We start from the raw sequence: 25,585 nt of genomic DNA, 5'->3' as shown, positions 1-25,585 counted from the left end.
CCCTCCCTCCCTCCCTCCCTCCCTCCCTCCCTCTCCCTTCTTTCTCCCTCTCTCCCTCCCTCCCTCCCTCTCCCTTCTTTCTTCCTTCCTTCCTTCCTTCCTTCCTTCCTTCCTTCCTTCCTTCCTTCCTTCCTTCCTTCCTTCCTTTTCTCCTCCCTCCCTCAATATATAGGCCTCCCTCAATATATAGGATATAGACTGGAAGACCTCCAAGGTCCCTTCCAACACTGTGATACTACAGTATGTTCTACATTCTACACCGGCCAGGCCGAAGCTCATCAGGCTGATCCCTGCTGGCTGGGGAATTCTGGGTTGCCTTAAGGTTGCCAAGGTTCGACACACTCCTGCTATAGACCAGGGCAGGACCTAAAGGGGTCACAGTTCCCTCAGGCTGGCTGAGGAATTCTGGGAATAGAAGTCCACAAGTCATCAAAGGGTCATAGTTCCCTCACACTGACTGAGGAATTCTGGGAGTTGAAGTCCCCAAGTCATCAAAGGGTCGTAGTTCCCTCAGGCTGGCTGAGGAATTCTGGGAGTCGAAGTCCACAAGTCATCAAAGGGTTGTAGTTCCTTTACGCTGGCTGAGGAATTCTGGGAGTTGAAGTCCACAAGTGATCAAAGGGTCATAGTTCCCTTACGCTGGCTGAGGAATTCTGGGAGTCGAAGTCCACAAGTCATCAAAGGGTTGTAGTTCCTTTATGCTGGCTGAGGAATTCTGGGAGTCGAAGTCCCCAAGTCATCAAAGGGTCGTAGTTCCCTCAGGCTGGCTGAGGAATTCTGGGAGTCGAAGTCCACAAGTCATCAAAGGGTTGTAGTTCCTTTACGCTGGCTGAGGAATTCTGGGAGTTGAAGTCCACAAGTGATCAAAGGGTCATAGTTCCCTTACGCTGGCTGAGGAATTCTGGGAGTCGAAGTCCACAAGTCATCAAAGGGTTGTAGTTCCTTTATGCTGGCTGAGGAATTCTGGGAGTCGAAGTCCCCAAGTCATCAAAGGGTCGTAGTTCCCTCAGGCTGGCTGAGGAATTCTGGGAGTTGAAGTCCCCAAGTCATCAAAGGGTCGTAGTTCCCTCAGGCTGGCTGAGGAATTCTGGGAGTCGAAGTCCCCAAGTCATCAAAGGGTCGTAGTTCCCTCAGGCTGGCTGAGGAATTCTGGGAGTCGAAGTCCACAAGTCATCAAAGGGTCATAGTTCCCTCACGCTGGCTGAGGAATTCTGGGAGTCGAAGTCCCCAAGTCATCAAAGGGTCATAGTTCCCTCAGGCTGGCTGAGGAATTCTGGGAGTTGAAGTCCCCAAGTCATCAAAGGGTCGTAGTTCCCTCAGGCTGGCTGAGGAATTCTGGGAGTCGAAGTCCACAAGTCATCAAAGGGCCGTAGTTCCCTCAGGCTGGCTGAGGAATTCTGGGAGTCGAAGTCCACAAGTCATCAAAGGGCCGTAGTTCCCTCAGGCTGGCTGAGGAATTCTGGGAGTCGAAGTCCACAAGTCATCAAAGGGCCAAGTTGGAAGACCCCTGCCGTAGACCTTCACTTGCGGCTACAGGCCGAGAAGGCATCACCTCCCCACCCACCCCTTTCTTCTCCCCCAGCTTCCATGATTCACTGGACGCGGCAGATCAAGGACGTGCTGAGGGCCCAGGAGGCGGTGGAGAGCCGCGAGAGCTCAGGGCCCCTGGAGGAGATCGCCTTCTGGAAGAACCGCTGCACCGACCTGTCGGAGATCAGCAAGCAGCTGTGCCAGAAGGGGGTGAAGGACATCGAGGGCATCCTGATGCTCTCCAAGTCCTCCTACGTGGCCCCCTTCCAGCGCCTCTCCCAGCAGATCCAGGTTCGGGCGGGGGTGGGGGCCACCGGGGCGCCCCTGCAGCGGGGTGAGCAGAGGGCCAGGCCGGAGCTGGGATCGCCCTGGTGGGCTTCAGCCTGGCCCTCTTAGAACGCAGAGCGTGGAACCATAGTCTTGGAAGGGAGCATAGTGTTGGAGGGAAGGAAGGAAGGAAGGAAGGAAGGAAGGAAGGAAGGAAGGAAGGAAGGAAGGAAGGAAGGAAGGAAGGAAGGAAGGGAGGGATTTATGAGAAATACAGCTGCAAGCTAGCCAATCTTTGCTTGAAAAACGATAGATAGATAGATGGATAGATGGATAGATGGATAGATAGATAGATAGATAGATAGATAGATAGATAGATAGATAGATAGATGATAGATAGATAAATAGATAGATAGATAGATAGATAGATAGATAGATAGATAGATAGATAGATAGATAGATAGGGATAGAAAGATAGACAGAGATAATAGAGATAAGAAACAGAAAAAGAGAGAAAGAGAAAGAGAGAGAGAGAGACAAAGAAGATAGATGATAATAGAGATAAAGAAATGACAGACAAGAAAGAAAAGGGGGAGGAAAAGTATAGATAGATAATAGATAACAGAGATAAGAAAAAAGGAAAAAAGATAGCTAAATAGATGATAATAGAGATAAAAATGAGAGACAAGGAAAAAAGGATAGATTAGAGATAGATAGACAGATAGAGATAGAGATATAGAAAGATAGAGATAATAGAGATAAGAAACAAAGAAAAAGAAAAGAGAGAGAGACAAAGAAGATGACGATGGAGATAAAGAAATGAAAGACAAGAAAGAAAGGAGGGAAAAAGACAGTATAGATAGATAATAAACAGAGATAAGAAAAAAGATAGATAAATAGATGATAATAGAGATAAAAATGAGAGACAAGGAAAGAAGAGGATAGATGATAGAGATAGATAGAGAGAGAGAGAGAGAGAGAGAGAGAGAATCGCATGGCTGGAAGGGGACCTTAGAGGTCCTCTAGTCCAACCCCCTGTTCAAGCAGGAGACCCTCCACCATTCCAGACCGAGGGCTGACCCTTCTCTTCGGAGGGAGGAGTGGGGCACATGCAAAGCCCTTCCTTCCTCTGGTGAATTGTTCTCCCTCTCTCTCTCTCCCTCCCTCCCTCCTTCTCTCCGTCTCTCTGCCGCTGCTTTGCAGGACGGGTCGGAGCAGGCCCAGTCCAACCTCCGCTTCCTGTCCATCCTGAAGGAGCCCTTCCAGGAACTGGCCACTCTGCGCCCCAAAGACATCCCCGAAAAGCTGCCGCATCTCATCAGCCTGGTCCGGATCGTGTGGGTCAACTCCCCCTACTATAACAGCCGAGAGAGGATCACGGCCCTCTTCCGGAAGGTGGGCGGGTTTTCTTATCTTCCCTCCTTTGGTTCTCTCTCTCTCTCTCTCTCTTTCTCTCTCTCTCTCTCTCTCTCTCTCTCTCTCTCTTTAAAATATTTTTTAAAAACGTGTAGAGATAGGGAGGGGTGTTGTGTGTGTGTGTGTGTGTTTTTGGTCCAAAGACGTTAGCTGGAAGGCTTTGCACGACTCGGCCAGGTTCTCAGAATGCAAATGTGCCAAACAGGAGCAGGTTGATGGATAGAAGGGGATATTGGTGGCTCAGGGTTGACCGTCTGGGCTCCTTGGCGCTCTCCGAGTTGGGACGTTTCCTAACCCACGGAGGTAAAATCATCAGGGCTAGAAGGGAAAGAGATTGGGGGGGAGGAGGAGGACGACTGTGGGGTCCCGAGTGCTCTCTGACCTGGGCGGCTTTCTTGCAGATGTTTCGTGACCCAACTAGGGAACATCATCAGTGCTGGAAAAGGAGGAGGAGGAGGAGGAGGAGGAGGAGGAGGAGGAGGAGGACTGTGGCCTGGAGCTTACAAGCAGCTTCTTATAGAACAGGGGCTCTTTGATCACTTGTGGACTTCATCTCCCAGAATCCCATGCTAGGTGGGGAATTCTGGAAGTCCACTAGTCATTCAAGGGGCCCTCGTTCCCCACTAATTTGAATTGTGATCTCTTTCTTTCTCTTTCTCTCTCCCTTTCTTTCTCTCTCTCTCTCTCTGTCTCTCCCTTTCTCTGCCTTTCTCTCTCCCTCCCTCCCTCTCTCCTTTTCTCCCTCTCTCTCCCTCTCTCTGCCTTTCTCTTTCCCTTTCTCTCTCTCTCTCTCCCTTTCTCTGCCTTTCTCTTTCCCTTTCTCTCTCTCCCTTTCTCTCTCCCTTTCTCTCCCCTCCCCCTTTGTCTCCCTCTCTCTCTCTCTCTCTCTCTCTCTCTCTCTCTCTCTCTCTCTCTCTCTCTCTCTCTCTCTCCTCTCCTCTCCTCTCCTCTCCAGATGAGCAACAAAATCATCCATATGTGTTGCAAAGACATTTCCCTGGACCGGCTTTTTGAAGGCTACATCAACACAACCCGTCAAACGTTGCACAGTTGCATCTCCTGCATGTCTTCCTGGAAGGACTGCTACCAGCAGGCCTCCTACATGCACAATAAGTAAGCATGCTGCGTCAAGGGGCTAGTCCTCAGTGATCGTGATTTGGGCAACTGCTCGGATTTGCCACCGACCGCGGCCTCCCACGGACCCGCGGTCACAATTTTGTGACCTCATTGGTTGATTTCTGCTGCCTTCCCCCCCCCAAAAAAAAGTCAGTTGGGGGAAGCTGGATTCGCTTAACGGCCAGGCGATTCACTTAACGACCGGCTGACTTGCCAACGACTGTGCCAAAATGGTTGTAATGATCCACTCACATGAGGAGTTGCTTTACAACCTTGGCAATTCACAATGGAAATTCCCCACCCCACCCCCGTATGGGGGTCATAAGTGGAGGAGTATTCCTCGCAGCAGTCATTAAGTGTGAAAACCGGGCAGAAGTCACTTTTTTCAGTGCCGTTGTAATTTTGAACAGTCACTAAATGAGCTGTTGTACGTCGAGGACCTACGTGCATTCTTGAGCTTTTTCACCTGCTTTTCTGGACCCCCTGAGTCAAGTATGGGTAAGTCCTCACTTAAACTGTTTAGTCAACAAAGTTACAACGGCACTGGAAAAAAAGTGACTTACGACTGCTTTTCACACCTAACGACCGTTGCGGCACTTCCCATGGTCCCAAGATCAAAATTTGGACGGTCAACAACGGACTCATATTTACGACGGTCATAGAAAAGAGGAAGGAAGGAAGGAGATAGACAAGAGGAAGGAAGGAAGGAAGGAAGGAAGGAAGGAAGGAAGGAAGGAAGGAAGGAAGGAAGGAGAGAAAAGAGGAAGGAAGGAGATAGAAAATAGGAAGGAAGGAGAGAAAAGAGGAAGGAAGGAAAGAGATAAAGAGGAAGGAAGGAAGGAAGAAGGAAGGAAGGAAGGAAGGAAGGAGATAAAGAGGAAGGAAGGAAGGAAGGAAGGAAGGAAGGAAGGAGAGAAAAGTGGAAGGAAGGAGATAAAGAGGAAGGAAGGAAGAAGGAAGGAAGGAAGAGGCATGGCAGGGAGGGAGGAGGGAAAATAGAGAGGGAAGAAGAAAGGAATGAAGGGAAGGGAGGAAAGGAGGAAGAAGGAAATAAGGGAGATGGATGGATGGATGGGAAGGAGGGAGGGAGGAAGGAGAAGGAAGGGAAGAAAGGGAGGGAGGAAGGAAGGAAGGAAGACAAAGGATAGGAAGACAGGGGAGGAAGGAAGGAAGGAAGGAAAGAGGCAGAAGAGAGAAAGGGAACACCATCATAAATGGCCATACAAGGAAAGTCATAAAACGGGACAGAACTCATTTAGCAAACGTCTCACTTAGCAGCGGAAATTCTGGAGCTCCGTTGTGGTCGTAAGGCGAGGACTACCCTGTGTTTGAGGAAGCTACGACCCAAACATTCCCCAGCTTTTTTCCCCTCCTTTTTTTTCTTCAAGCCCCTCGGCCAACTCGGCTTTTTCCCCCCCCCCCCAAATTCCCCGGGGCTTCTCACAACTAGCCGAAGACTCCCTTCGCTCTGGGCTTTCTTTTTTTGTTTCCCTCCCGGTCGCACCGACACACTCTTTGATCGCAATTCTGCCCGGCACCCTTCACCTGTACTTGTTGCTGTTAACGCTCTCGTTAAACTCTCCCGCTTTCTTTTCTCGGCTGTGACCAACTCAAGACGGCCCCCCCACCTGGTTGTGGAAGTGGGTAGCCTCCCAGGAAGTCCTCAGGTTACGACGGTTCACTTAAGGGACCGTTCGAAGTTACACTTTAAAAAAAAAGGAACTTAGGACCGTTTTTCACCCCGGTGGCCGTTGCAGCGTCCCTGTGGTCACCTGATTTACGTTCAGATGCTTGGCCACTGACTCACACTTAGGACGGTCGCAACGTCCCGTGTGTGTGTGTGTTTGTGTGTGTGTGTCGCGTGATCCCATTTTGTGACCTCCTGACAAGCAAAGTCAATGGGGATTTGCTTAACAACCAGGTTACTAACTTAACAACTGCAGTGATTCACTTAACAATGGATATAATATAATGGAATAGAACAGAACAATAGAATAGAATATATGGAACGGAACAGAATGGAATGGAATGGAGTGGAGTGGAGTGGAGTAGAGTAGAGTAGAGTAGAGTAGAGTAGAACAGAACAGAACAGAACAGAACAGAATAGGATAGAATAGATAGGAAATAGAAGAGAAGAGAACAGAACAACAGAACAGAATAGAATATATGGAATAGAATAGAATAGAATAGAATAGAATAGAATAGAATAGAATAGAATAGAATAGAATAGAATAGAATAGAATAGAATAGAATAGGAAATAGAAGAGAAGAGAACAGAACAACAGAACAGAATAGAACAGAACAGAATAGAATAGAATAGAATAGAACAGAACAGAACAGAATAGAATAGAATAGAATAGAATAGAATAGAACAAAATTAGAATAGAATAGAATAGAATAGAATAGAATAGAACAAAATTAGAATAGAATAGAATTAGTTTAGTTTAGTTTAGTTTTAGTTTTATTTAATTTGTATACCGCCCTTCTCCCTAGGGACTCAGGGCGGTTCACAGGGCATATATAAATAACAATACAAAAGTTAAAAAAGATTAAACCAATGCCCAGTTAAAAAACAATAATACAATACTAAGAACAACAATTTAAAACCCATATTCCCCCATCAGGCCAGACCAGCTAATTCAAATAAGTGGGTCTTCAGGCCGCGACGGAAGGTTCGGCGGTCTGATGATATCCGGAGCTCCACCGGCAGTTGGTTCCATAATGCCGGAGCGCCCACAGAGAAGGCCCTCCCCCTGGGGGCCACCAGTCGGCATTCCCTGACCGGAGGCGGAGGGGAGTTGACGCCGGCAGCAGGTGGTCCCCAAGGTATTCCGGACCCATGCCATGTAGGGACTTAAAGACCATAACCAAGACCTTGAACCTCACCCGGAAGACAACTGGTAACCAATGCAGCTCACGGAGCAAAGGTGTAACATGGGAGTACCGGGAAACTCCCAAGACAACTCTCGCGGCCGCATTCTGTACCAGTTGGAGCCTCCGAGTGGTCTTCAAGGGAAGCCCCATGTAGAGAGCATTACAGTAGTCAAGGCGAGAGGTCACGAGCGCATGAGTGACCGTACACAGGGCATCCCGGTCCAGATAGGGCCGCAACTGGCGCACCAGGCGAACCTGGGCGAAAGCCCCCCTAGTCACGGCCACTATATGATCTTCCAGGGTAAGCCGTGAATCTAGGAGGACTCCCAAGTTGCGAGCCCTATCCACGGAATTAGAATAGAATAGAATAGAATTATGGGATAGAATAGAATAGACAGGAAATAGAACAGAACAGAATAGAACACAACAGAACAACAGAACAGAATATAATAGAAAATATGGAATGGAATAGAACAGAACAGAACAGAATAGAATAGAATAATAGAGCTGGCAAACCATGGCTTTTTAAGCAGGGTCCCGATCAGTTCGTGGAATTTGGGGGGGGGAACCCTGCAATTCCTGGCTTCCCCCGTCCTCTTCCAGCCCTGCTGAGGCGACTTTCCTGAGGCTCCGCCTCCTCCCCCCCCCCCACCGCCCACCCGCCCAGCTTCTCCACACTTCAGAAATAATGCAGCCTAATCCATCATTATGATTAGGGATGTCAGGTTTAAGTGGCTGCCTGGTCCTTGACAATTAAGTCTAAGTGTTCCTTGTCTGCTTCAAATTCAAATTAGTGGGGCTGGATCAATATCGAGCAAGATACAAAAAGGCATTTAAGACGGGCGCAAGCGGCAATGCCAGACCCGGATTAGGCTCTTGAGGCTGGTCCCCGGGGTCGGGGTCCTCGGCCTCCTCTGATTAGCCGATTTTCTTCAGAAACCTCTTTGCCACCACGGTAGGGGTGGGGTGGGGGGTGGGGGCAGAAGAAGATGAAGGAGATCAGCAGAGAGAATCAGAATCAGATTCAGCATAGAGCTGGAAAGGGACCTTGGAGGTCTTCTAGTCCAGCCCCTTGCTCAAGCAGGACACCCTGGACCATTTCAGACAGGCAGCTGTCCAATCTTTTCTTAAACACCTCCAGGGATGGAGCCCCCAGAACTTCTGGTGGCAAGTCGTTCCACTGGTAAATTGTTCTCACCATCAGGAAGTTTCTCCTTAGTTCCAGGTTGCTTCTCTCCTTGATGAGTTTCCACCCGTTGCTTCTCGTCCTGCCTTCTGGTGCCTTGGAGAATAGCTTGACTCCCTCTTCTTTAGGGCAGCCCCTGAGATATTGCAGGACTGCCGTGCTCTCACCCCTGGTCCTTCTCTTTGTTAGACTAACAGCATCGCAGAGTGGGAAGGGACCTTGGAGGTCTTGTAGTCCAACCTCCTGCTCAAGCAGGAAGACCGTATAGCTGTCAAATGGCCGTCCGGTCTCTTCCGGTGATGGAGCACTCGCAACTTCTGGAGGCGAGGAGTTCCACCGGTCAATTGTTCTCTTCTAACAGGCTTTCTGGAAAGGGATGGGTCCTGGATCAGACCAGCATCTTTGCCCAGGTGGACGCCTTTGTCCAACGCTGCAAGGACCTCCTGGAGGTAAGTCTGGTGACCATCTCGAGCGGTCCGTGTTAGCTTCCCAGGGTTGACCTTCGGAACGATCTACGCCCGCTTGCATCGTTGGCGCCCAGTTTTCCGCAGCGCAGGCTGGATTGGCTGGATTGAGGGATCTCCAGCTGGGCGGACAGGCGTCTCTGCTCCTGCCTCTTTTCCCGTCATTCTCTGGGCAGGGGTGGACCCAACTGAATCCGTGTCCAAGAGAGTAGACCCAAATGAAGATGGTGATCGTGGCCGCTTCCATTCTCCTGATAGGTCTGCGATAGCCAACAGCACTTTGCCCGCTGGGAAGATGGCAAACAGACCCCACTGCCTTGTTTCTTCGGTCAACAAGGCCCTCAGATGACCCGAAGCATGTTGGAGATTGAGGAGACCTTCAATAAATATCTCAACAACCTCCGGAATGTGAAAGGAGGGATTCTGGATGTGAAGAACACGACCTGGCATGAAGACTTCAACCGGTGAGAGGGCCCACTTGAATGAGAGAAGACGGGTCTTCCTGCGGGGCTGGAGTGTGGGGAACGTGCGCAATGGAGGTCCATCAAGAGCTCCAGATGGCTTACAACAGCTTCTTCTCCCTTCTTCTTGCGCCGCCAGCTTCCGCGCAGGAGTCAAAGACCTGGAAGTCATGACCCAGAACTTGATGACTTCGGCCTTCGAGACGGTGAAGGACGTAGAACATGGGGTGGAGATTCAAGACATCTTCCAACATCTGTCATCCCGAGAGGTAAAGCTGGGCCAAGAAGTCTCCCTTGGCTGATCTGGGAAGATGGGGAGCAGCTAAGAGGAGAGAGAAAGACCAGGCTTCCAAGAAATATGCGTCTCAATACTAAAGTGGCATCTGGTGGACCTGTGGTCCAACTTTCTTAGCGAGCAGAAGAACGGCTTGGACCCGAGACGGTCTTTAAGTCTACTGAACGATGCTTGGAAAGGTTGAAGCAACTTGAGAACGGGTAGACTTCAACTCCCCGAATTCGGAATTTGAGGAGTTGAAGACCGCCCATCCTCAGGTTGCTGGGGTTGAGCTTAGAAGGTCTTAGCACAGCCTTTCCCTTACGTGGACTTCCAACTCCCAGCACCCCTTGCCCTTAGCTAGGTTGACCTGGAAGGGAATTCTGGGATCTTGGAAGGGATCTTAGGTCCAACGAAAGCAACCGACCTCCTGGGTTGTGACGCGCACATGAGCAGAAGAGAGAAGTGAGGAACACGGTGGTAGAAACTAGAAGAAACTTCTCAAAGGCGATCGCTTGACGATGGGTGGACTTCAACTCGCATCTTCAGCTTGCCCAGTCTCAAAAATTCCAAGTTCAAGGGAGTTGGGGAGATGCAGGAGGCCCTAATAAGAGAACGGAATCACAGAGCTGGGAGGGACCTTGTAGGTCTTCCTTGACCCAACCAGTGTCTTCTCCTTGCTTCAGGCCATCAAGCGCACCTTCGACAAGAAGACAGTTGACGTTTTCATGCTCTTCAACAGAGAGCTCTCTCTGGTCAACAAGGAATTGAGCAAGAAGATTCCTTTCCTCACCCCATACATGTGCCACTACTCAGGCATGGCCCACTGGATGCGTGCGCTCCGGCGCCGTGTGGACAGACCCATGCAGGTAGGGCTTGACGGCTTCAAAGACCGGGCTGAAGGCATCTGCCCTAGCTTCCCGGCATGGCTTCTCCTAAGCTCCGGGCTCAAGTTGGGTGGAGACCCAAGACGATGGCGAAGGTGTTTTACAGGCAGTCCTTGGCTTACGATGACCGTGGGGGACCAGGGTTCCCCTTGCTCAACAAGGCGGTTGTTCAGCCACGCCCGATCTTGCAATCTTTTTTTTTTTTTTTTTGGCCACAGTAGAGGTAGTTAACGACAGTCGCAACTTACTGTTCTGTCCCCTTTTATTCTTCACAGCCCTGAGTCAGTGTCCAAGGCAAACAAACACAGTCCACGGAAACTCAATCCTCAACACGAACGGTGGCCTTGGGCAACCCGCACCTCCCACACCTCTCCTTTTATAAGTCAGCCCAGGCGTGGCTTCCCAATGCCTTCCCCTTTGCCTTTGGAGCCACCCCGTTGCATTCCTCTGTCCTACTCGCTTCTCTTGCCGGCGCCTTCGTGCAGCCTGGATTTCTCCCAGCTGTGCTTCGTCGCTGTTCAACTCAGGCTCCCAGCACAGTTGTGTCTCAGCCTGAGCGGGAGTAGAGGGGCCGGGCTCCTCATCCAACTGTGAGTCTTGGAGCTCCTCAGAGCCTTCCTCTGACTCTGATGTCACTCCACGCCCCTCCTCCTCCTCCTCCTCCTCCTCCTCCTCCTCCTCCTCGGACTCAGCTGCCGGATCCACTGGCTGGCGAGGAATCAACAACAACACTTACAACAGTTCATTTCCTGACCGTTCGAACTTACAACGGCCCGGAAAAAGAGCGACTGACGACCCTTTTTTTTCGCCCAGTCGCCGCAGCATCCCCGTGATCACGAAATCAAAATTCAGAGGCTTGGCAGACCGGCGTGTACTTTACGACGACTTGCCCCGTCCCCCTTTGGCCGACCTTCTGACGAGCAAACTCAACGGGGGATGCCGGTTTCCCCTCAACAGCCGTGTGACCGACTTAACAACCGCAACGGCTCCCTTAACCACGGTGGCAAGGAAGGCCATCAAATGGGGGAGAAACCCACTTAAGGAAATGCCTCGCTTAGCGACGGAAATGCCCCCCCTTTGTGGTCGTAAAGTTGAGGACGACTTTGTAAATAAGGTGGTCGCTTCCTGGCGCGCTGCGCACTAAACCGGGTGGAAAATCCCTCTTTGTGTTTCAAAACAGCAACAACAAAACGACACAACCCGCCACTTCGGTCTTGAATTAGGGCCAACCGCGCCTGTCCACTCTTCGTTTCTTTTCTTTTTTGAATCTGCTTTTTGGCTATTTACCTCAGTAACGTCCTCCTTCTCCAGTTCCTTTCAGCAGCTTTAATTATAGGCTGTCAATCAAACACAATTTCCCCCCCCCCTCCACACACACACACACACACACACACACCTCCTCCTCTCCCGGTACCCACTCGAAAATTGAAATAGACAAATCGGCGAAAAGCGAATTCCCCCCCCCCCTCAGGAACGGGCTGTTTTTCTGCCCGCGCTCGCTGGCGCATTCCTGCACGGCCAAAGACTGGCTTTGCCAGATCTTGAAATGCAGCTAGTCCTCAATTCAACGGCCACAATTGAGCCCCAGGTTTCCGTCGCTTAAGCGAGACGTGGGTGAAGAGAGTTTCGCCCCGTTTTCTTACGGCCTTTCTTGCCCCGGTGGTTTGGAATAGAACACAGCTGGAAGGGACCTCGGAGGTCTTCTAGTCCAGCCCCTCTTGCTCGAGCAGGAGGATGAGGTGAAGGGAATCCCCTGAGGTTGTTGAGTCAGCAACACGGCCGTGGTTGTTGTTGACTTTGCTTCTCGGGAGGTTCCAAAAGGGGATCAGACGACCCCGGGACGCTGCGACCGTCATAAATGCAGGCAAGTCCCCAACTTAACCACAGTCTTGCTTAGGGACCGTCCGAAGTTACAACAGCAGTGAAAAAAAGCGACCGTTTTTCACACTTACGACCGTTGCAGCCTTCCCCCCTGCGGTCACATGATCAAAATTCAGACGCTCGGCAGAGCGACTCGTACTTACGACGGTGGTGGTGTCCCTTTTGCAAGCTTTGGGTGCTGTCTAACCCAGTGAACTTCAGTGGTGAAAAAAAGGAAGCTTCATTTAGGCAAGCAAAACCAAATGCACAGGGATGGGATAGGTAGGTAAGCCTTCGTTGTCGTTTTTTTTACTGTGAGCACAACGGCACACATGAAAAATGAAATTTCTCTGCTTGCTCTCAAAGCGTTCACATACACAACACACATTTAACCATACTTTATACAACATGTATATAGACCTAAGGGACGCGGTGGCTCAGTGGGTTAGGACGCTGAGCTTGTCGATCAGAAGGTCGGCAGTTGGGCGGGTCGAATCCCGAGTGCCGCGTAGCAGAGCGAGCGCCTGTTACTCGTCCCAGCTTCTGCCAACCTAGCAGTTCGAAAGCACGTCAAAATGCAAGTAGAAAAATAGGGACCACTCCGGTGGGAAGGTAACAGCGTTCCGTGCGCCTTTGGCGTCTAGTCATGCTGGCCACATGACCACGGAGACGTCCTCGGACAAGCGCTGGCTCTTCGGCTTTGAAACGGAGATGAGCACCGGCCCCTAGAGTCGGAAACGACTAGCACGCATGTGCAGGGGAACCTTTACCTACCCCCTTACATATAAGTAACATCTAAATGTTAATCCCTGTCCATCTTAAATACATAGATTAGATTAGATTACATATTGTTGTTGTTGTTGTTAGTTGCGAAGTCGTGTCCGACCCATCGCGACCCCATGGACAACGTTCCTCCAGGCCTTCCTGTCCTCTACCATCTTCTGGAGTCCATTTAAGCTCACACCTACTGCTTCAGTGACTCCATCCAGCCACCTCCTTCTCTGTCGTCCCCTTCTTCTATTGCCCTCAATCTTTCCCAGCATGAGGCTCTTCTCCAGTGAGTCCTTCCTTCTCATTAGGTGGCCAAAGGATTTGAGTTTCAGCTTCAGGATCTGGCCTTCTAAAGAGCAGTCGGGGTGGATCTCCTCTAGGACTGACCGGTTTGATCGCCTTGCAGTCCAAGGGACTCGCAGGAGTCTTCTCCAGCACCAGAGTCCAAAGACCTCCATTCTTTGGCGCTCAGCCTTTCTTATGGTCCAACGTTCACTGCCATACATTGCAACTGGGAAGACCACAGCCTTGACTATACGCACTTTTGTTGACAGGGTGATGTCTCTGCTTTTTAGTGTGCTGTCTAGATTTGCCATGGCTTTCCTCCCCAGGAGCAAGCGTCTTTTAATTTCTTGGCTGCAGTCCCCATCTGCAGTGATCTTGGAGCCCAGGAAAATAAAATCTGTCACTACCTCCATTTCTTCCCCATCTATTTGCCAGGAATTGAGAGGGCCGGATGCCATGATCTTGGTTTTCTTAATGTTTAGTTTCAACCCAAGTTTTGCACTCTCCTTTACCCGCAACAAGAGGCTCTTTAGTTCCTCTTCACTTTCTGCCATTAGAGGCAGATTACATATAATGGCAGATTACATATAAGTAACATCTAAATGTTAATCCTTGTCACCCTCCCGCTTCCTTGCCCCTCGCCAGCTCTGACGAAGCGACCCCCCTCGCTAAGCGGGCCGGCACACGGCAACTGACTCAACCACGCTAACGACAGCTGGTTTTTCCGAAAACATTCCTTCCTTTTTATCTTGGCACCGACAATTGGCAACCCGTTTTCTAGGTGGCATGTGTTGTTTTCTTCATTACGCCCACCCGAACGGGTCTTAAAACGGGCAACGGGGAGTTTATTTTGCAATTTCCTGCCGACCGAGCCGAGGACAAGGTGAGGAAAAGATTTTGGGGAGTGGAACATGGGAGTTCTGGGTGGGAGGGGGCAGGGAACCATGGGCTCCGGCTGGCTTTGGTAGTCCCCGACCGGGTGCAGGAAGACCGTGGACATCGCTGTTAGGATTCTGCGCACACAGCCACGGCTGCCGTTTTCAGCTGCGTGGTATCTGTGAGGAATTGCACGTGGTCCTCCACTTACGACCGCTCGCTCGGTGACCGTTCCGAGTTACGACGGCACTGAAAAAGGCAATTTAAGACTATTTTTCAATTACGGCCATTGCAGCATTCCCCCCCCCCATGGTCACGTGATCAAAAATTCAGATGCTTGGCAACTGACTCTTATTTATGACGGTCGCAGCGTCCCGGGGGGACGGTCACGTGGGTCCCCTTTTAGTGACCTCCCAACAAGCAAAGTGAACGGGGGAAGCCAGATCTGCTTAACGACCATGTTACTAATTTAATGACTGCAGCGATTCGCTTAACAAAGAGCAGCAGGGAAGGTCGTAAGATGGGGACCAAACTCGCTGCACAACTTTCTCGCTCGGCAACAGAAATTTTAGGCTCGATTTTCCTGGCCGTAAATTGAGGACTCCCTGTAATTGAGGCCTTCTTTCACATTCCGGCCTCTCCCGATAACAATTGGCCCGCAAACATTTTTACCTGCTTGGCAAGAAACGGTATTATAGGTAGGGCTCGGCTTACAACCGCAGCTCAACCCAAAATTTCCGTTGCTAAGCAAGACGGTTGTTAAACGAGTCTCGCCCCATTTTACCACCTTCTTTGCCACAGTTGTTAAACGAACCGTTGCGGCCGCCAAGTTAGTAAACCCGGTTGTGAAGTGAACCCGGCTTCCCAAACAGACATTGCTTGTCGGAAGGTCGCCAGAAGGGGATCACGTGACACCCCCCGGGACGCTGCGACCGTCATAAATACGGGTGGGTTGCCAAGCACCTCAGTTTTAATCAGCTGATCGCAGGGAGGCTGCAACAGTCGGGGGGTGAAACGGTCACGAGTCCCTTTTTTCAGCACATGAACGGTCGTAAGCCGAGGACTGCCCACGCATAAGAATCTAGTCAATCAACAGTTGGGGCATGGGCAGTAGAGAAGGATCGAGGGAATTTAAGGGAGGCTGGACTTGGATCCCTTTTGGCAACGCAAGGACTCTGCGCTGATGACGCATTTAAGCTCTGCCTGCCCCGCTCTCCTACGGTCCCTTTCTCTTTCCCTTTGGCCAGTGTCTCACCAAAGCCCACTTCATCCCTCACATTGGGACTGGAGAAGAGAGCTTCCAGACCTACCAGCTTCTGGTGCAGGCCATGGATGAGATCGAGAGGAAGACCTTTCACGAGTGGACCCAAGGCTTGGACAAGGACAGCCTGAAGCGCCTGGACACCCCTCTGCTCATCCCAAGCGCCGAGATGCCGGGAATGCTGGACATCAATTTTGACAAGTGAGGGAGAGGCGCGGGGAAAAACCGGGGAGGACGTTGTGGCCCTGGCGTTCCACCACCGTCTCATGTGGCCTTCCTTCTTCCTTCTCCTCCTTCTCCTCCTCCTTCTTCCTTCCCCTTCTTCTCCTTCTCCTTCGTCCTTCTCCTCCTCCTCCTGCTTCTCCTCCTCCTTCCTTCTCCTCTTCCTTCTGCTTCTCCTCCTCCTCCTCTTTCTCCTTCTCCTTCCTTCTCTTCCTCCTTCTCCTCTTTCCTCCCTTCTCTTCCTCCTCCTCCTCCTCCTCCAGGCACTTGCTGAAATTATTTGTGGAAATCCACTATTGGGAGAGGGTGCTGTTTGAGATCCCCCATTACGTGGTCGAGGTGTACGAACGGAAGGAAGACCTGAGGAACCTGAGGGAGAACCTCCTCCTGGTGGCCCGAGACTACAACAGGTTAGTAGCCCTGGGGCCCGTCAGGTCAGAAAGCTCCTCGTGACCCTGCTTTCTCCTCTGGGGTCTGTTGTGGTTAGCTGCGAAGTCGCGTCCGACCCCTTGCGACCCCATGGACAACGTTCCTCCAGGCCTTCCTGTCCTCTGCCATCTTCTGGATTCCATTTACGCTCAAGATAGATGATAGATAGATACATATATAGATACATAAAATGGAAGATGGATGGATGGATACATAGATAGATAGATAGATAGATAGATAGATAGATAGATAGATAGATAGATAGATAGATAGATAGATAGATAGAAAAAGACACATAGGTAGATGGAGAGATGATGGATGGATCCCAAGTCCGATAAAGACTCTGCCGTTGTCCTCTGCTCACGCGGGGGAGTAGAAGGTCTTCTTCTGCAGGAGAAGACACTTCGCTCGACTTCCTGAGATGCGTCCTGTGGAGGTGTGTGCTTGGCAAGGAGGATCCCTGTTTTTTGTTTTCTTTCTCGAGTGCCACGATGGGCACGTGTGTGTGTGTGTGTGTGTCGTGGGCTCCGCCGAGGAAGCATGCTTTGCAACGAGCTTTCTCTTGGCAGCTGTATTCTTGTCATGACACACGTGTGTGGAGCTGGTCTTTTGTGCCTGCTTGATTTTCTCCTCGGAAATTAATTAGGGACCAGGTGGGTGGTTGGGGGGGGGTGAGGGAGGGAGGCAGTAGGGCAGGAGGAAGGGGGCTGTTTACAGCTGTTGCTCAGGGGGGATTGAAACAGGCCTAGTGCGTTAGGACTACTGTGACCATCATCCATATCCCACATCAGTTGGGGGTAATGGGTTTGTAGTCCCACGTGCCACCTGGGCAGGGAAGATCGGGGGGGGGGTTCTAGGACAGGGCTTCTCAGTGTTGGGCACGTTAAAGACATTTGGACTTCATCTCCCAGAATTCCACGCTTAAGATAAGTGGACTTCATCTCCCAGAATTCCACATGTGGACTTCATCTCCCAGAATTCCACGCTTAAGATGGGTGGACTTGATCTCCCAGAATTACATGCTTAAAATAAGTGGACTTCATCTCCCAGAATTCCACGTTTGAGATAAGTGGACTTCATCTCCCAAAATTCCACACATGGACTTCATCTCCCAGAATTCCATGCTTAAGATGGGTGGACTTCATCTCCCAGAATTCCATGCTTAAGATGGGTGGACTTCATCTCCCAGAATTCCATGCTTAAAATAAGTGGACTTCATCCCCCAGAATTCCACACTTAAGTGGACTTCATCTCCCAGAATTCCACGCTTGAGATAAGTGGACTTCATCTCCCAGAATTCCACACGTGGACTTCATTTCCCAGAATTCCACGCTTGAGATAAGTGGACTTCATCTCCCAGAATTCCACGCTTAACATGAGTGGACTTCATCCCCCAGAATTCCACACTTAAGTGGACTTCATCTCCCAGAATTCCACGCTTAAGATAAGTGGACTTCATCTCCCAGAATTCCACATGTGGACTTCATCTCCCAGAATTCCACGCTTAAGATGGGTGGACTTGATCTCCCAGAATTACATGCTTAAAATAAGTGGACTTCATCTCCCAGAATTCCACGTTTGAGATAAGTGGACTTCATCTCCCAAAATTCCACACATGGACTTCATCTCCCAGAATTCCATGCTTAAGATGGGTGGACTTCATCTCCCAGAATTCCATGCTTAAGATGGGTGGACTTCATCTCCCAGAATTCCATGCTTAAAATAAGTGGACTTCATCCCCCAGAATTCCACACTTAAGTGGACTTCATCTCCCAGAATTCCACGCTTGAGATAAGTGGACTTCATCTCCCAGAATTCCACACGTGGACTTCATCTCCCAGAATTCCACGCTTGAGATAAGTGGACTTCATCTCCCAGAATTCCACGCTTAACATGAGTGGACTTCATCCCCCAGAATTCAACACTTAAGTGGACTTCATCTCCCAGAATTCCACGCTTAAGATAAGTGGACTTCATCTCCCAGAATTACATGTGGACTTCATCTCCCAGAATTCCACGCTTAATATGAGTGGACTTCAACCATGCTGGCTGGGGAATTCTGGGAATTGCAACCTTGCTTTGAAGATCCGTTACTGAAGGACCCTCGCGGGACTTTAAGGGTTTGGGGCTGGGCAAAATTTTCCAGGTTTTCCTTAAGGAACCCAAAGCTTCTCAGAGGCTAAGCAATCTACACTAGTCTCTCCGGCCAGATGCAGGGATGGGAGCGAATTATGGGAACGAGGAACATCTGGAGGAAGGCCAGCTGCTACTTATTGTATTTTGATGGCAAGGCCTGGAACCCCTCACAATTTGGCTCCTTTCCCTCTTGGGGAAGGAGAAGCTGGATCTTAACACCTTCCACCCTTGGTTGGGTGCACAGGATCATCAGCATGCTGTCCACGGAGGAGAGGGGCCTTTTCCGGGAACGCATCCGCTACCTGGACCGGAAGATCCAACCTGGCCTCAAGAAGCTCCACTGGTCCCTCAAGGGGGCCAGCACGGTCTTCATCTCCGAGTGTCGTCTGCATGCCAGCAAGGTCAGGATGTGGGCTCCTTCGCTCCCGGGGACCAGGATGTCTTGCGAGACACACAAAAAAAATGAGGATTGACATCCCAAGACCCACAACTCACTTGGCAGCAGATTTGCCCCCCTCCCAGCTGCTTTGTCCACTCAGTACAGGGGGGCTGTGAAAGATGGAGGACACCAGGATAGTGTTTCCCTCCTTCGGAGGTTCTGCTCCAGCCAGGAGTTCCTTGCTCCCCTTATTGTGGAAATTATGGCATTAGCCTTTCCTTGCCTATCCTCATGTAGCCTTCACCTCTGCCTTGGTTGCCCTCTTTGCCACCTCTGAGGTCAAAGCCATCTCCTGCTCCTCTGACCATGTCCTCCAGGACAGAGCAGCTGCTCTTGAGATACCTTCAGGTCTCTTGGGCCAGCCACGTCTTCTCCTCTTGCCATTCCGAGCGTGGTCCTCCAATGCCCGCTAGAACCACCTCTTCCCAACATCTGCGGCTCTTCTTCCATCTTCTCTCCTGATGTCCTCCATCGCTCTTCCCACAGGTCCAGAACACTGTGAATGAATACAAAGCAGCCACCTTGGCCATTGCTCGCCGGGCTCAGCAGATGAGCGAGGCTCTCTTGGTCCGGATCACTGGTAAGCGGGTCTACAACGACCTGGAGTTTGAGGAGGACCAGAAAGACCACCGGGAGCTGGTGCAGAAGAAGCTGGTCACCTTCCACGAAGACAGCATTGCTATCATGCGGCAGACGTATGAGGTCTTCAAGAACGATGGGCCCGAGGTGAGGAGGACCAGCAAGTATCTTTTGGCAAGGGAAAAATTCATGAGCTGCGTGCTTGAAGGACACTGAGCTGAACCCGTGTGATTCTTCTTCTTCTTCTTCTTCTTCTTCTTCTTCTTCTTCTTCTTCTTCTTCTTCTTCTTCTCCTCCTCCTCCTCCTCCTCCTTCTCCTCCTCCTCCTCCTTCTCCTTCTCCTCCTCCTCCTCCTTCTCCTTCTCCTTCTTCTCCTTCTCCTTCTTCTTCTTTTCCTTCTCCTCCTCCTCCTCCCATTGTTCTTTGATGCTGTTGTAGTGTGTCTTTGATGCTGTCTCTCCATCTTCTTTTGGGTCTGCCTCGTTGTTCTTTAGCTTTCTCATCTTCTTTGCATATCTCCAACTGAAAATTGGTGCCCAGAGATGCCTTGAAATGGCTTCAGTGAAGGCCTGTCATGGTTGGAGGGTCTACATTGTCCATTGATCTGGTGATGTCCAGCGACCACCCTTGCTATGGATCTTGAAGGTCCATTTAGGATCCTGGGGAAGGCTTTCTTCTCCCTCGTCTCAAGGGGCTGATACGGGCCCTCTTCTGCCAATTCCCAGTGGACTTTTTCTGATGCCAACCCATCCCCTCTTCCCCAACTCTTCTCCATCAGGTCCAGCAGTACTGGTTCAACTACACGGTCAGGATGAACCGGATGATGGAGGACGCCCTGCGGCTGAACGTCAAGTGGTCCCTGATGGAGCTCTCCAGGGCCATCAACGGTGACGGCAAGACCAGCCCCAACCCTCTCTTCAGGGTGAAGGTCATTCTGCAGGACAATTCTCCCGGGCAGACTCCCCAGGTGAGCCGTGGAGGTCTTCTCACTTCTGAGAGCGACTTTTCTCCTCCTGAGGTGAGAACGTGAAGATGAATATTAGATCTCTGCTTGTTCCAGGATCAAAGGACAATGGGACATGCCAAGCTCCTTTGAAGGGTCTTTCACCAAGTACCTGAAAACAGGTCCACCTTTTGAGCTTGCGGCCCTGTCCTCAGCAGAGTTGTGGCTCTGGGACCCCAAAGTTAATTGATTTTTTTCCCCTTCTTCCTGGCCTAGCCTTGTTTCGCGGTAGACCTTGAGGTCTCCTTGTTGATCCTTGTTGACTCCCTGGCTGGTTTCTGCTCTCCTAGGTGGCCTTCTCCCCCTCACTTCTCCAGCTGGCGAGCATGGTCAATGACATCAGCACCCATCTGATCTCCAGCATTACTGTCTTCCGGCATCTTCCTGAGATCCTTGTCCGGCGCAAGTTTGCCCACGAACCCATTTCTGTCCTTGTGGGTAAGGCAGCCTCCTTGGCTGGGACGCTTGTCCCCATCCCCCCAAGGTCTATTGAGGACCCCAGAGACAGGATCCCAGAGACATGTCTCTGTATGCGTGGATTCTTGTCAATTTCTTCCTGCCCAGATTAGATGAATGCAATCGCCCATCTCAGTTCAGTCTTGAATGAAGCTAGGTGCAAAAGTAGAGGTTCCTCACACTAAGAGACCAGTTGTGGATCATAACTGGGAGCTTCAGCTGTTGCAGAAGGCTGTGGCCAAGCAGTTATGGAGATAACACCTCTGCTTTGTCAACCAAACTAGGTATCAGTAGGGTTCCAGGTGCAATTCAAGGTGCTGGTCCTCACCTCCAAAGCCCAACAAGGCAAAGAGGCCTAGTGATGGTTTGAGGCACCATCTCACTTGCGGTTCCTCCCATTCCACAACACTAGAGTTGGGATGCTCCAGGTCCATTGCTTTCTGTTGGCGAACTTCCTGCAGACTCTTCTCCGTACCAGAGTTAAGTTGAGTGACTCCTTTGTTGGAACATGAACAACGTCTGCTGGGTTCCTTCAAGGTGCCCTGTTAGGATCTCCCCAAGTCCTGCTGACTGTTGGTTATTGGTGAAGAGTTTTAGGAAGTTCTGGGAAACTTATGTTTTGCTTGTTTCTTAGAGCGGGATGAAGACATCAAGAAAATTCAGACTCAGATCATCAACGGCATGCAGAACAATGCCGCCCTCCTCCAGGGCTACCTGAAGACCTGGGACGTCTACCGGGAGATTTGGGAAGTCAACAAAGATGCCTTTATCAACCGCTACCGGCATCTCAACCCACTGGTCTCATCCTTCGACGCTGATACTGCTCGGTAAGGTTGTTCTCAAGCTATGGGGCGGAGGAAATTGACAACCCGCCCTGTTGACACCAACCTAGAGGTGCCTTGAAGGGTTTAGGAGAACCTCAACAGACCTCCTTGATGTATTCCAATTCTCCTTGAAACCCATCCTTTTTAGTAGCCACCATCCGTTATGAATCCTACGAGGCATTTGCTCAGATCAAGGCCCATGCTAATCCCGCATTTGTTTTCCATGGCAACTTAGCAGATGCCTCTGGAGACCTCACAGCAGGAGATGGTGTTTCCCCCCTCCTGCCAAAATCCGCCCGCCCCGCCCCCCCCAGTCATTGGAGGCATCTTCCCCCTACTTTGCAGGTAGCATGGTGTCTTCTTGAGGCCTACAAGCCTTTGACAGATCTGTCCCCCAGGAATGGATCCATTTCCCCCCCCCCCAGGTTGGTGGCCATCCACACGTTGAGTAATAAATCCCCACAAGTTAATTACCCGCTCTGTGAAGAGGTACTTTATCTCTTGTAAATCTCCTTTAAGCCAGCTCCATTGAGCAATTAGATTCTTGAAGCCTTTTTCGGCTGGAGGACGCTAATAGTGTGCTTGTGTGTGAGGAGACCTTTCAGATCCCTGAGTCGAGGGGTGCCGCTGCTGGGACAATTGTGCCACGGGGTGGTGTCCATGAGGAACCTGCCCAGTGGGAGGTTGAAGGGCTACAGGTCCCACGCGAGCTCCTCCAGATCAGGAATCAGTGCAGCTGACTCAACCTGGTTGACCCAGAGCCACCCACTGGCCCACGTAGGACCGTTTCAGATCTTCTCAGTGGCCCAAGAAGGCAACCCAGGCCCTCCAAGCAGGCCAAGCTTTGCAGAAGAATCAGGAACGGTTCCAGGATAAGCGAGCTGAGCGTGGAACCCCACTCTGAGCAGATGTCTACCTCAAACGGGCAGGAAAGGCTAGGAAGGATAGAACTGCGTAGGGGTGTCTCTCCGAGGAATGTTTCCTGTTTGAGCAGAGGGTTGGACTAGAAGACCTCCAAGGTCCCTTCCAACTCTGTTATTCAGTTACTCTGTTACATTTGTATAACGACAACAACGACGATGATAATAATGTTGGAAGGCACCATTCAAAGTTCCAACGGCACTGTAAAAAGTCATTTACGACCAGTTCTCGCACTTACGACCGTTGCAGCATCGCCACGGTCACATGACTAAAATCCAGACCCTTGGCAGCTGACTTGGATTTATGACGGCTGCAGCATCCCCCGGGGTCACGTGATCCCCTTTTGCGACCTCCGGTCAAGCAAAGTCAGTGGGGCGGACAGATTGACTGAACAACTGCAGCGCTTGACTTAACAAGGGGTGGCAGGACAAGTCGTAAGACGGGGCAAAGCTCCCTTAACGAGTGTCTCGCTTAGCAGTAGAAATTTTGGGCTCAGTTGTCGCAAGCCGAGGACTATCTTATAATTACAATTAACTCGCTCTAAGTGTATAATGGTGAAGGGTAACTGTGATTGTCATTAAAGAGGCTGGCCCGGGGCTGACGACACTCGGCGCGCCTCGGTGGTTGCCAGTGATCGCCATCCATACCAGGAGCAGAACAGCTGGGGGCAGCTAAGCCAAAGTCTGCTCTCCATCTCTCCCCCCCCGCCCGCCCTCCCCCCCCCCCCGGCTTTCCCCACTAAGCCTTTGGCAGGCTTCCCGTTCCAGCCTACGCCGTGGGGCGCAGGACCCCTGTGGGCTACTGCTGCCCTGCTCACTGAGCGCCGCGCGAGCTACGGATTTCGGCAAACGAGCAGCCACCGGGAGACGAAAACCTGTTTCCATGCAAATGTCAGAAGCAATTGCGGGAAACAGTTAAAGCGGTGCCCCGAAATGCAGTGTGTCTTTGTGCAAGTCGGATGTTTGTACAGCTCTGCCTCTGGAGACCTCCCATTAAGAGCTGCGTAAACAAGAGCCAGCTGCTGCCGCCGCCACTGCAGGCCGGAGGCCCTCGGAAGCCCCCTCCCCTCCCCAGGCCTAGTCCGGGAGGGAGGGGGCTGTGGCTTCATTTTGGGAGGGGATAACAGTCCATCTTGGCTTTGCCAAGTCAGATTTAACAGAGGCGGTTCTCGGCTTAAGGACCGCAGTTGGGCCCGGAATTTATGTGGCTAAGCAAGACGGATGTTAACATGTTGGTTTTTTTTGCCCCGTTTTACGACCTTTCATGTTAAGGCAATCACGGCAGATGTGAAGCTAGTCATGCGGTGATTGGGCTCCTGCATTGGGTTTGTTTGTCAGAAGGTCACAAAAGGGGATCACGTGACCCTGGGACCCGGCACGTGTCATAAGTACGAGTCAGTTGCCAAGCGTCCGGTTTGGATCACGTGACCCTGGGGATGTTGCAGCGGTCGTGGGAAAGGCGGTCCTAAGTCACGGTTTTCAGTGCCGTTGTAACTTTGAATGGTCACTAAATGAACCGCGATAGGCCAAGGACTACCTGTAATTGTGTAGAGCCCTATCCATTCGGTGAGGTAGGACGTGCGGTCCTTGACTTACGACCACTCTCTTAGCAACCAAAGTTCTGACAGATCTTTCTGGGGTTACAAGTGGTCCTTGATTTAGGACCCCAACGGGGACCACAGAATTCCCAAGTGCTAAGCAAAACCGTCGCTAAGGGAGTCACACACAATTTTACAACTGTGTTTTCTACCCCGGCTGTTAAGTGAATCAGCACAGTCGTTAAGCGGATCTGGCTTCCCCCATTGACTTTGTCAGAAGTCAGCGGGGACGCCGCAACCATTGTAAATCCTGGCTCTCACCAAGCCGATGAATTTTGCTCACATGAATGTGGGGATGCTGTGATGGTCATAAGTGTGAGTACCGGCCGTTAGTGTGAAGACCGGTCATAAGTGTGAGGACCAGTCATAAGTATGAGGACTGGTCAGTGCTGTTGTAACTTTCAACAGTCACTAAACTAGTGGTTGTAAGTTGAGGACTACCTGTACTTACGATCTGGATTTGAAGCTCCAACAGTTCACAGCGTCCTGCGGTCACGTTAACTGTGTTTCATTACCGTTTTACCGAAAACCGGCCTTCCGCTTTTCAGCAAAACTGACCTATGGCGAACTGCTGGCTCGTTTAACGACCGACATCACTTGCATAATAACCACGGAGGTCAGTTTATAATTGCTCCTCCTTGCTTGTTGACTGCCGCAAAAAAGCTCATAAAATTGGGGTCGGTCATGCGACCAATCACGAGTTACAATGGTGGCGGGCAGGCTCCATTCCGGTTGTAACTTGAGGACTCCCCCCGTAGCCACGCCCACTTGCCCTTTGACCTTCCTTCCTGCTTTCAGGCTTCTGTGTGGTGGGGGGCCTTGGGAAATGTTCCATAGGACCCTCAGAGGCAGGCAAAGGGGGAAAAAACAGAATACGGGACGTCCTCGACTTACAACAGTTCATTTACCGACTGTTTGAAGTTACAACGGCGCTGAGAAAAGTGGCTTATGGCCATTTTTCACACTTATGACCAATGCAGCATCCCCGCGGTCACGTGATCTATACTCGGATGCTTGACGACTGACTCACGCTTACGACCGTTGCGGCATTCCCCAGGGCCACACGATCCAAATTCGGCCGCTTGGCAACCGACTCGTATCTACGACGGTCGCAGCGTCCCCGGGTCGCGTGATTCCCCTTTGGCCACCTTCTGACTAGCAAAGCCGATTCCCTTAACGCCTTCAAGGTGACCCATTCAACGCCATTCCCTTAACAAGTGTGTGACGAAGAACTGCAGCGATCCGCTTAACGGTCGTCTTGCCCGGGGAGGAACCGCCGGGATAAGAAAAGCCATAAAAGGGGGGCACAGCTCACTTAACAAAAATGTCTGACTTGGCAAGAGGAATTATGGGGCTGAGCTGTGGCCCTAAGGACCGCCTGTAAGCGAGTTACGCTCTGCTTCTGCCGTTCGGGATCAAATCCACCGGAAATTCGGAATGGAATAGTTTTT

The 25,585-nt window shown here is 51.0% G+C and overlaps 1 protein-coding gene across 1 annotated transcript in view; it reads left to right on the top strand.

Moving 5' to 3' along the window:
- Positions 1-25,585, top strand: part of LOC308676463 (dynein axonemal heavy chain 2-like) — a gene marked incomplete at both ends in the record, with an annotated part of 124,685 nt that overhangs the window by 17,599 nt on the left and 81,501 nt on the right. Inside the window, 14 exons of the mRNA XM_081342277.1 lie at positions 1,583-1,821; positions 3,001-3,192; positions 4,169-4,326; positions 8,751-8,838; positions 9,112-9,317; positions 9,454-9,583; positions 10,275-10,457; positions 15,515-15,729; positions 16,014-16,160; positions 18,560-18,716; positions 19,241-19,480; positions 20,112-20,300; positions 20,627-20,774; positions 21,427-21,619. Coding sequence (XP_081198403.1) covers positions 1,583-1,821; positions 3,001-3,192; positions 4,169-4,326; positions 8,751-8,838; positions 9,112-9,317; positions 9,454-9,583; positions 10,275-10,457; positions 15,515-15,729; positions 16,014-16,160; positions 18,560-18,716; positions 19,241-19,480; positions 20,112-20,300; positions 20,627-20,774; positions 21,427-21,619 — 2,485 coding nt within the window. The remainder of the gene's footprint in view (positions 1-1,582; positions 1,822-3,000; positions 3,193-4,168; positions 4,327-8,750; positions 8,839-9,111; positions 9,318-9,453; positions 9,584-10,274; positions 10,458-15,514; positions 15,730-16,013; positions 16,161-18,559; positions 18,717-19,240; positions 19,481-20,111; positions 20,301-20,626; positions 20,775-21,426; positions 21,620-25,585) is intronic.

Source organism: Vipera berus (assembly GCF_964194415.1).
Source record: "Vipera berus genome assembly, chromosome: W".
Taxonomy (NCBI): domain Eukaryota; kingdom Metazoa; phylum Chordata; class Lepidosauria; order Squamata; family Viperidae; genus Vipera; species Vipera berus.
This window is presented reverse-complemented; position numbering and strand designations above follow the sequence as displayed.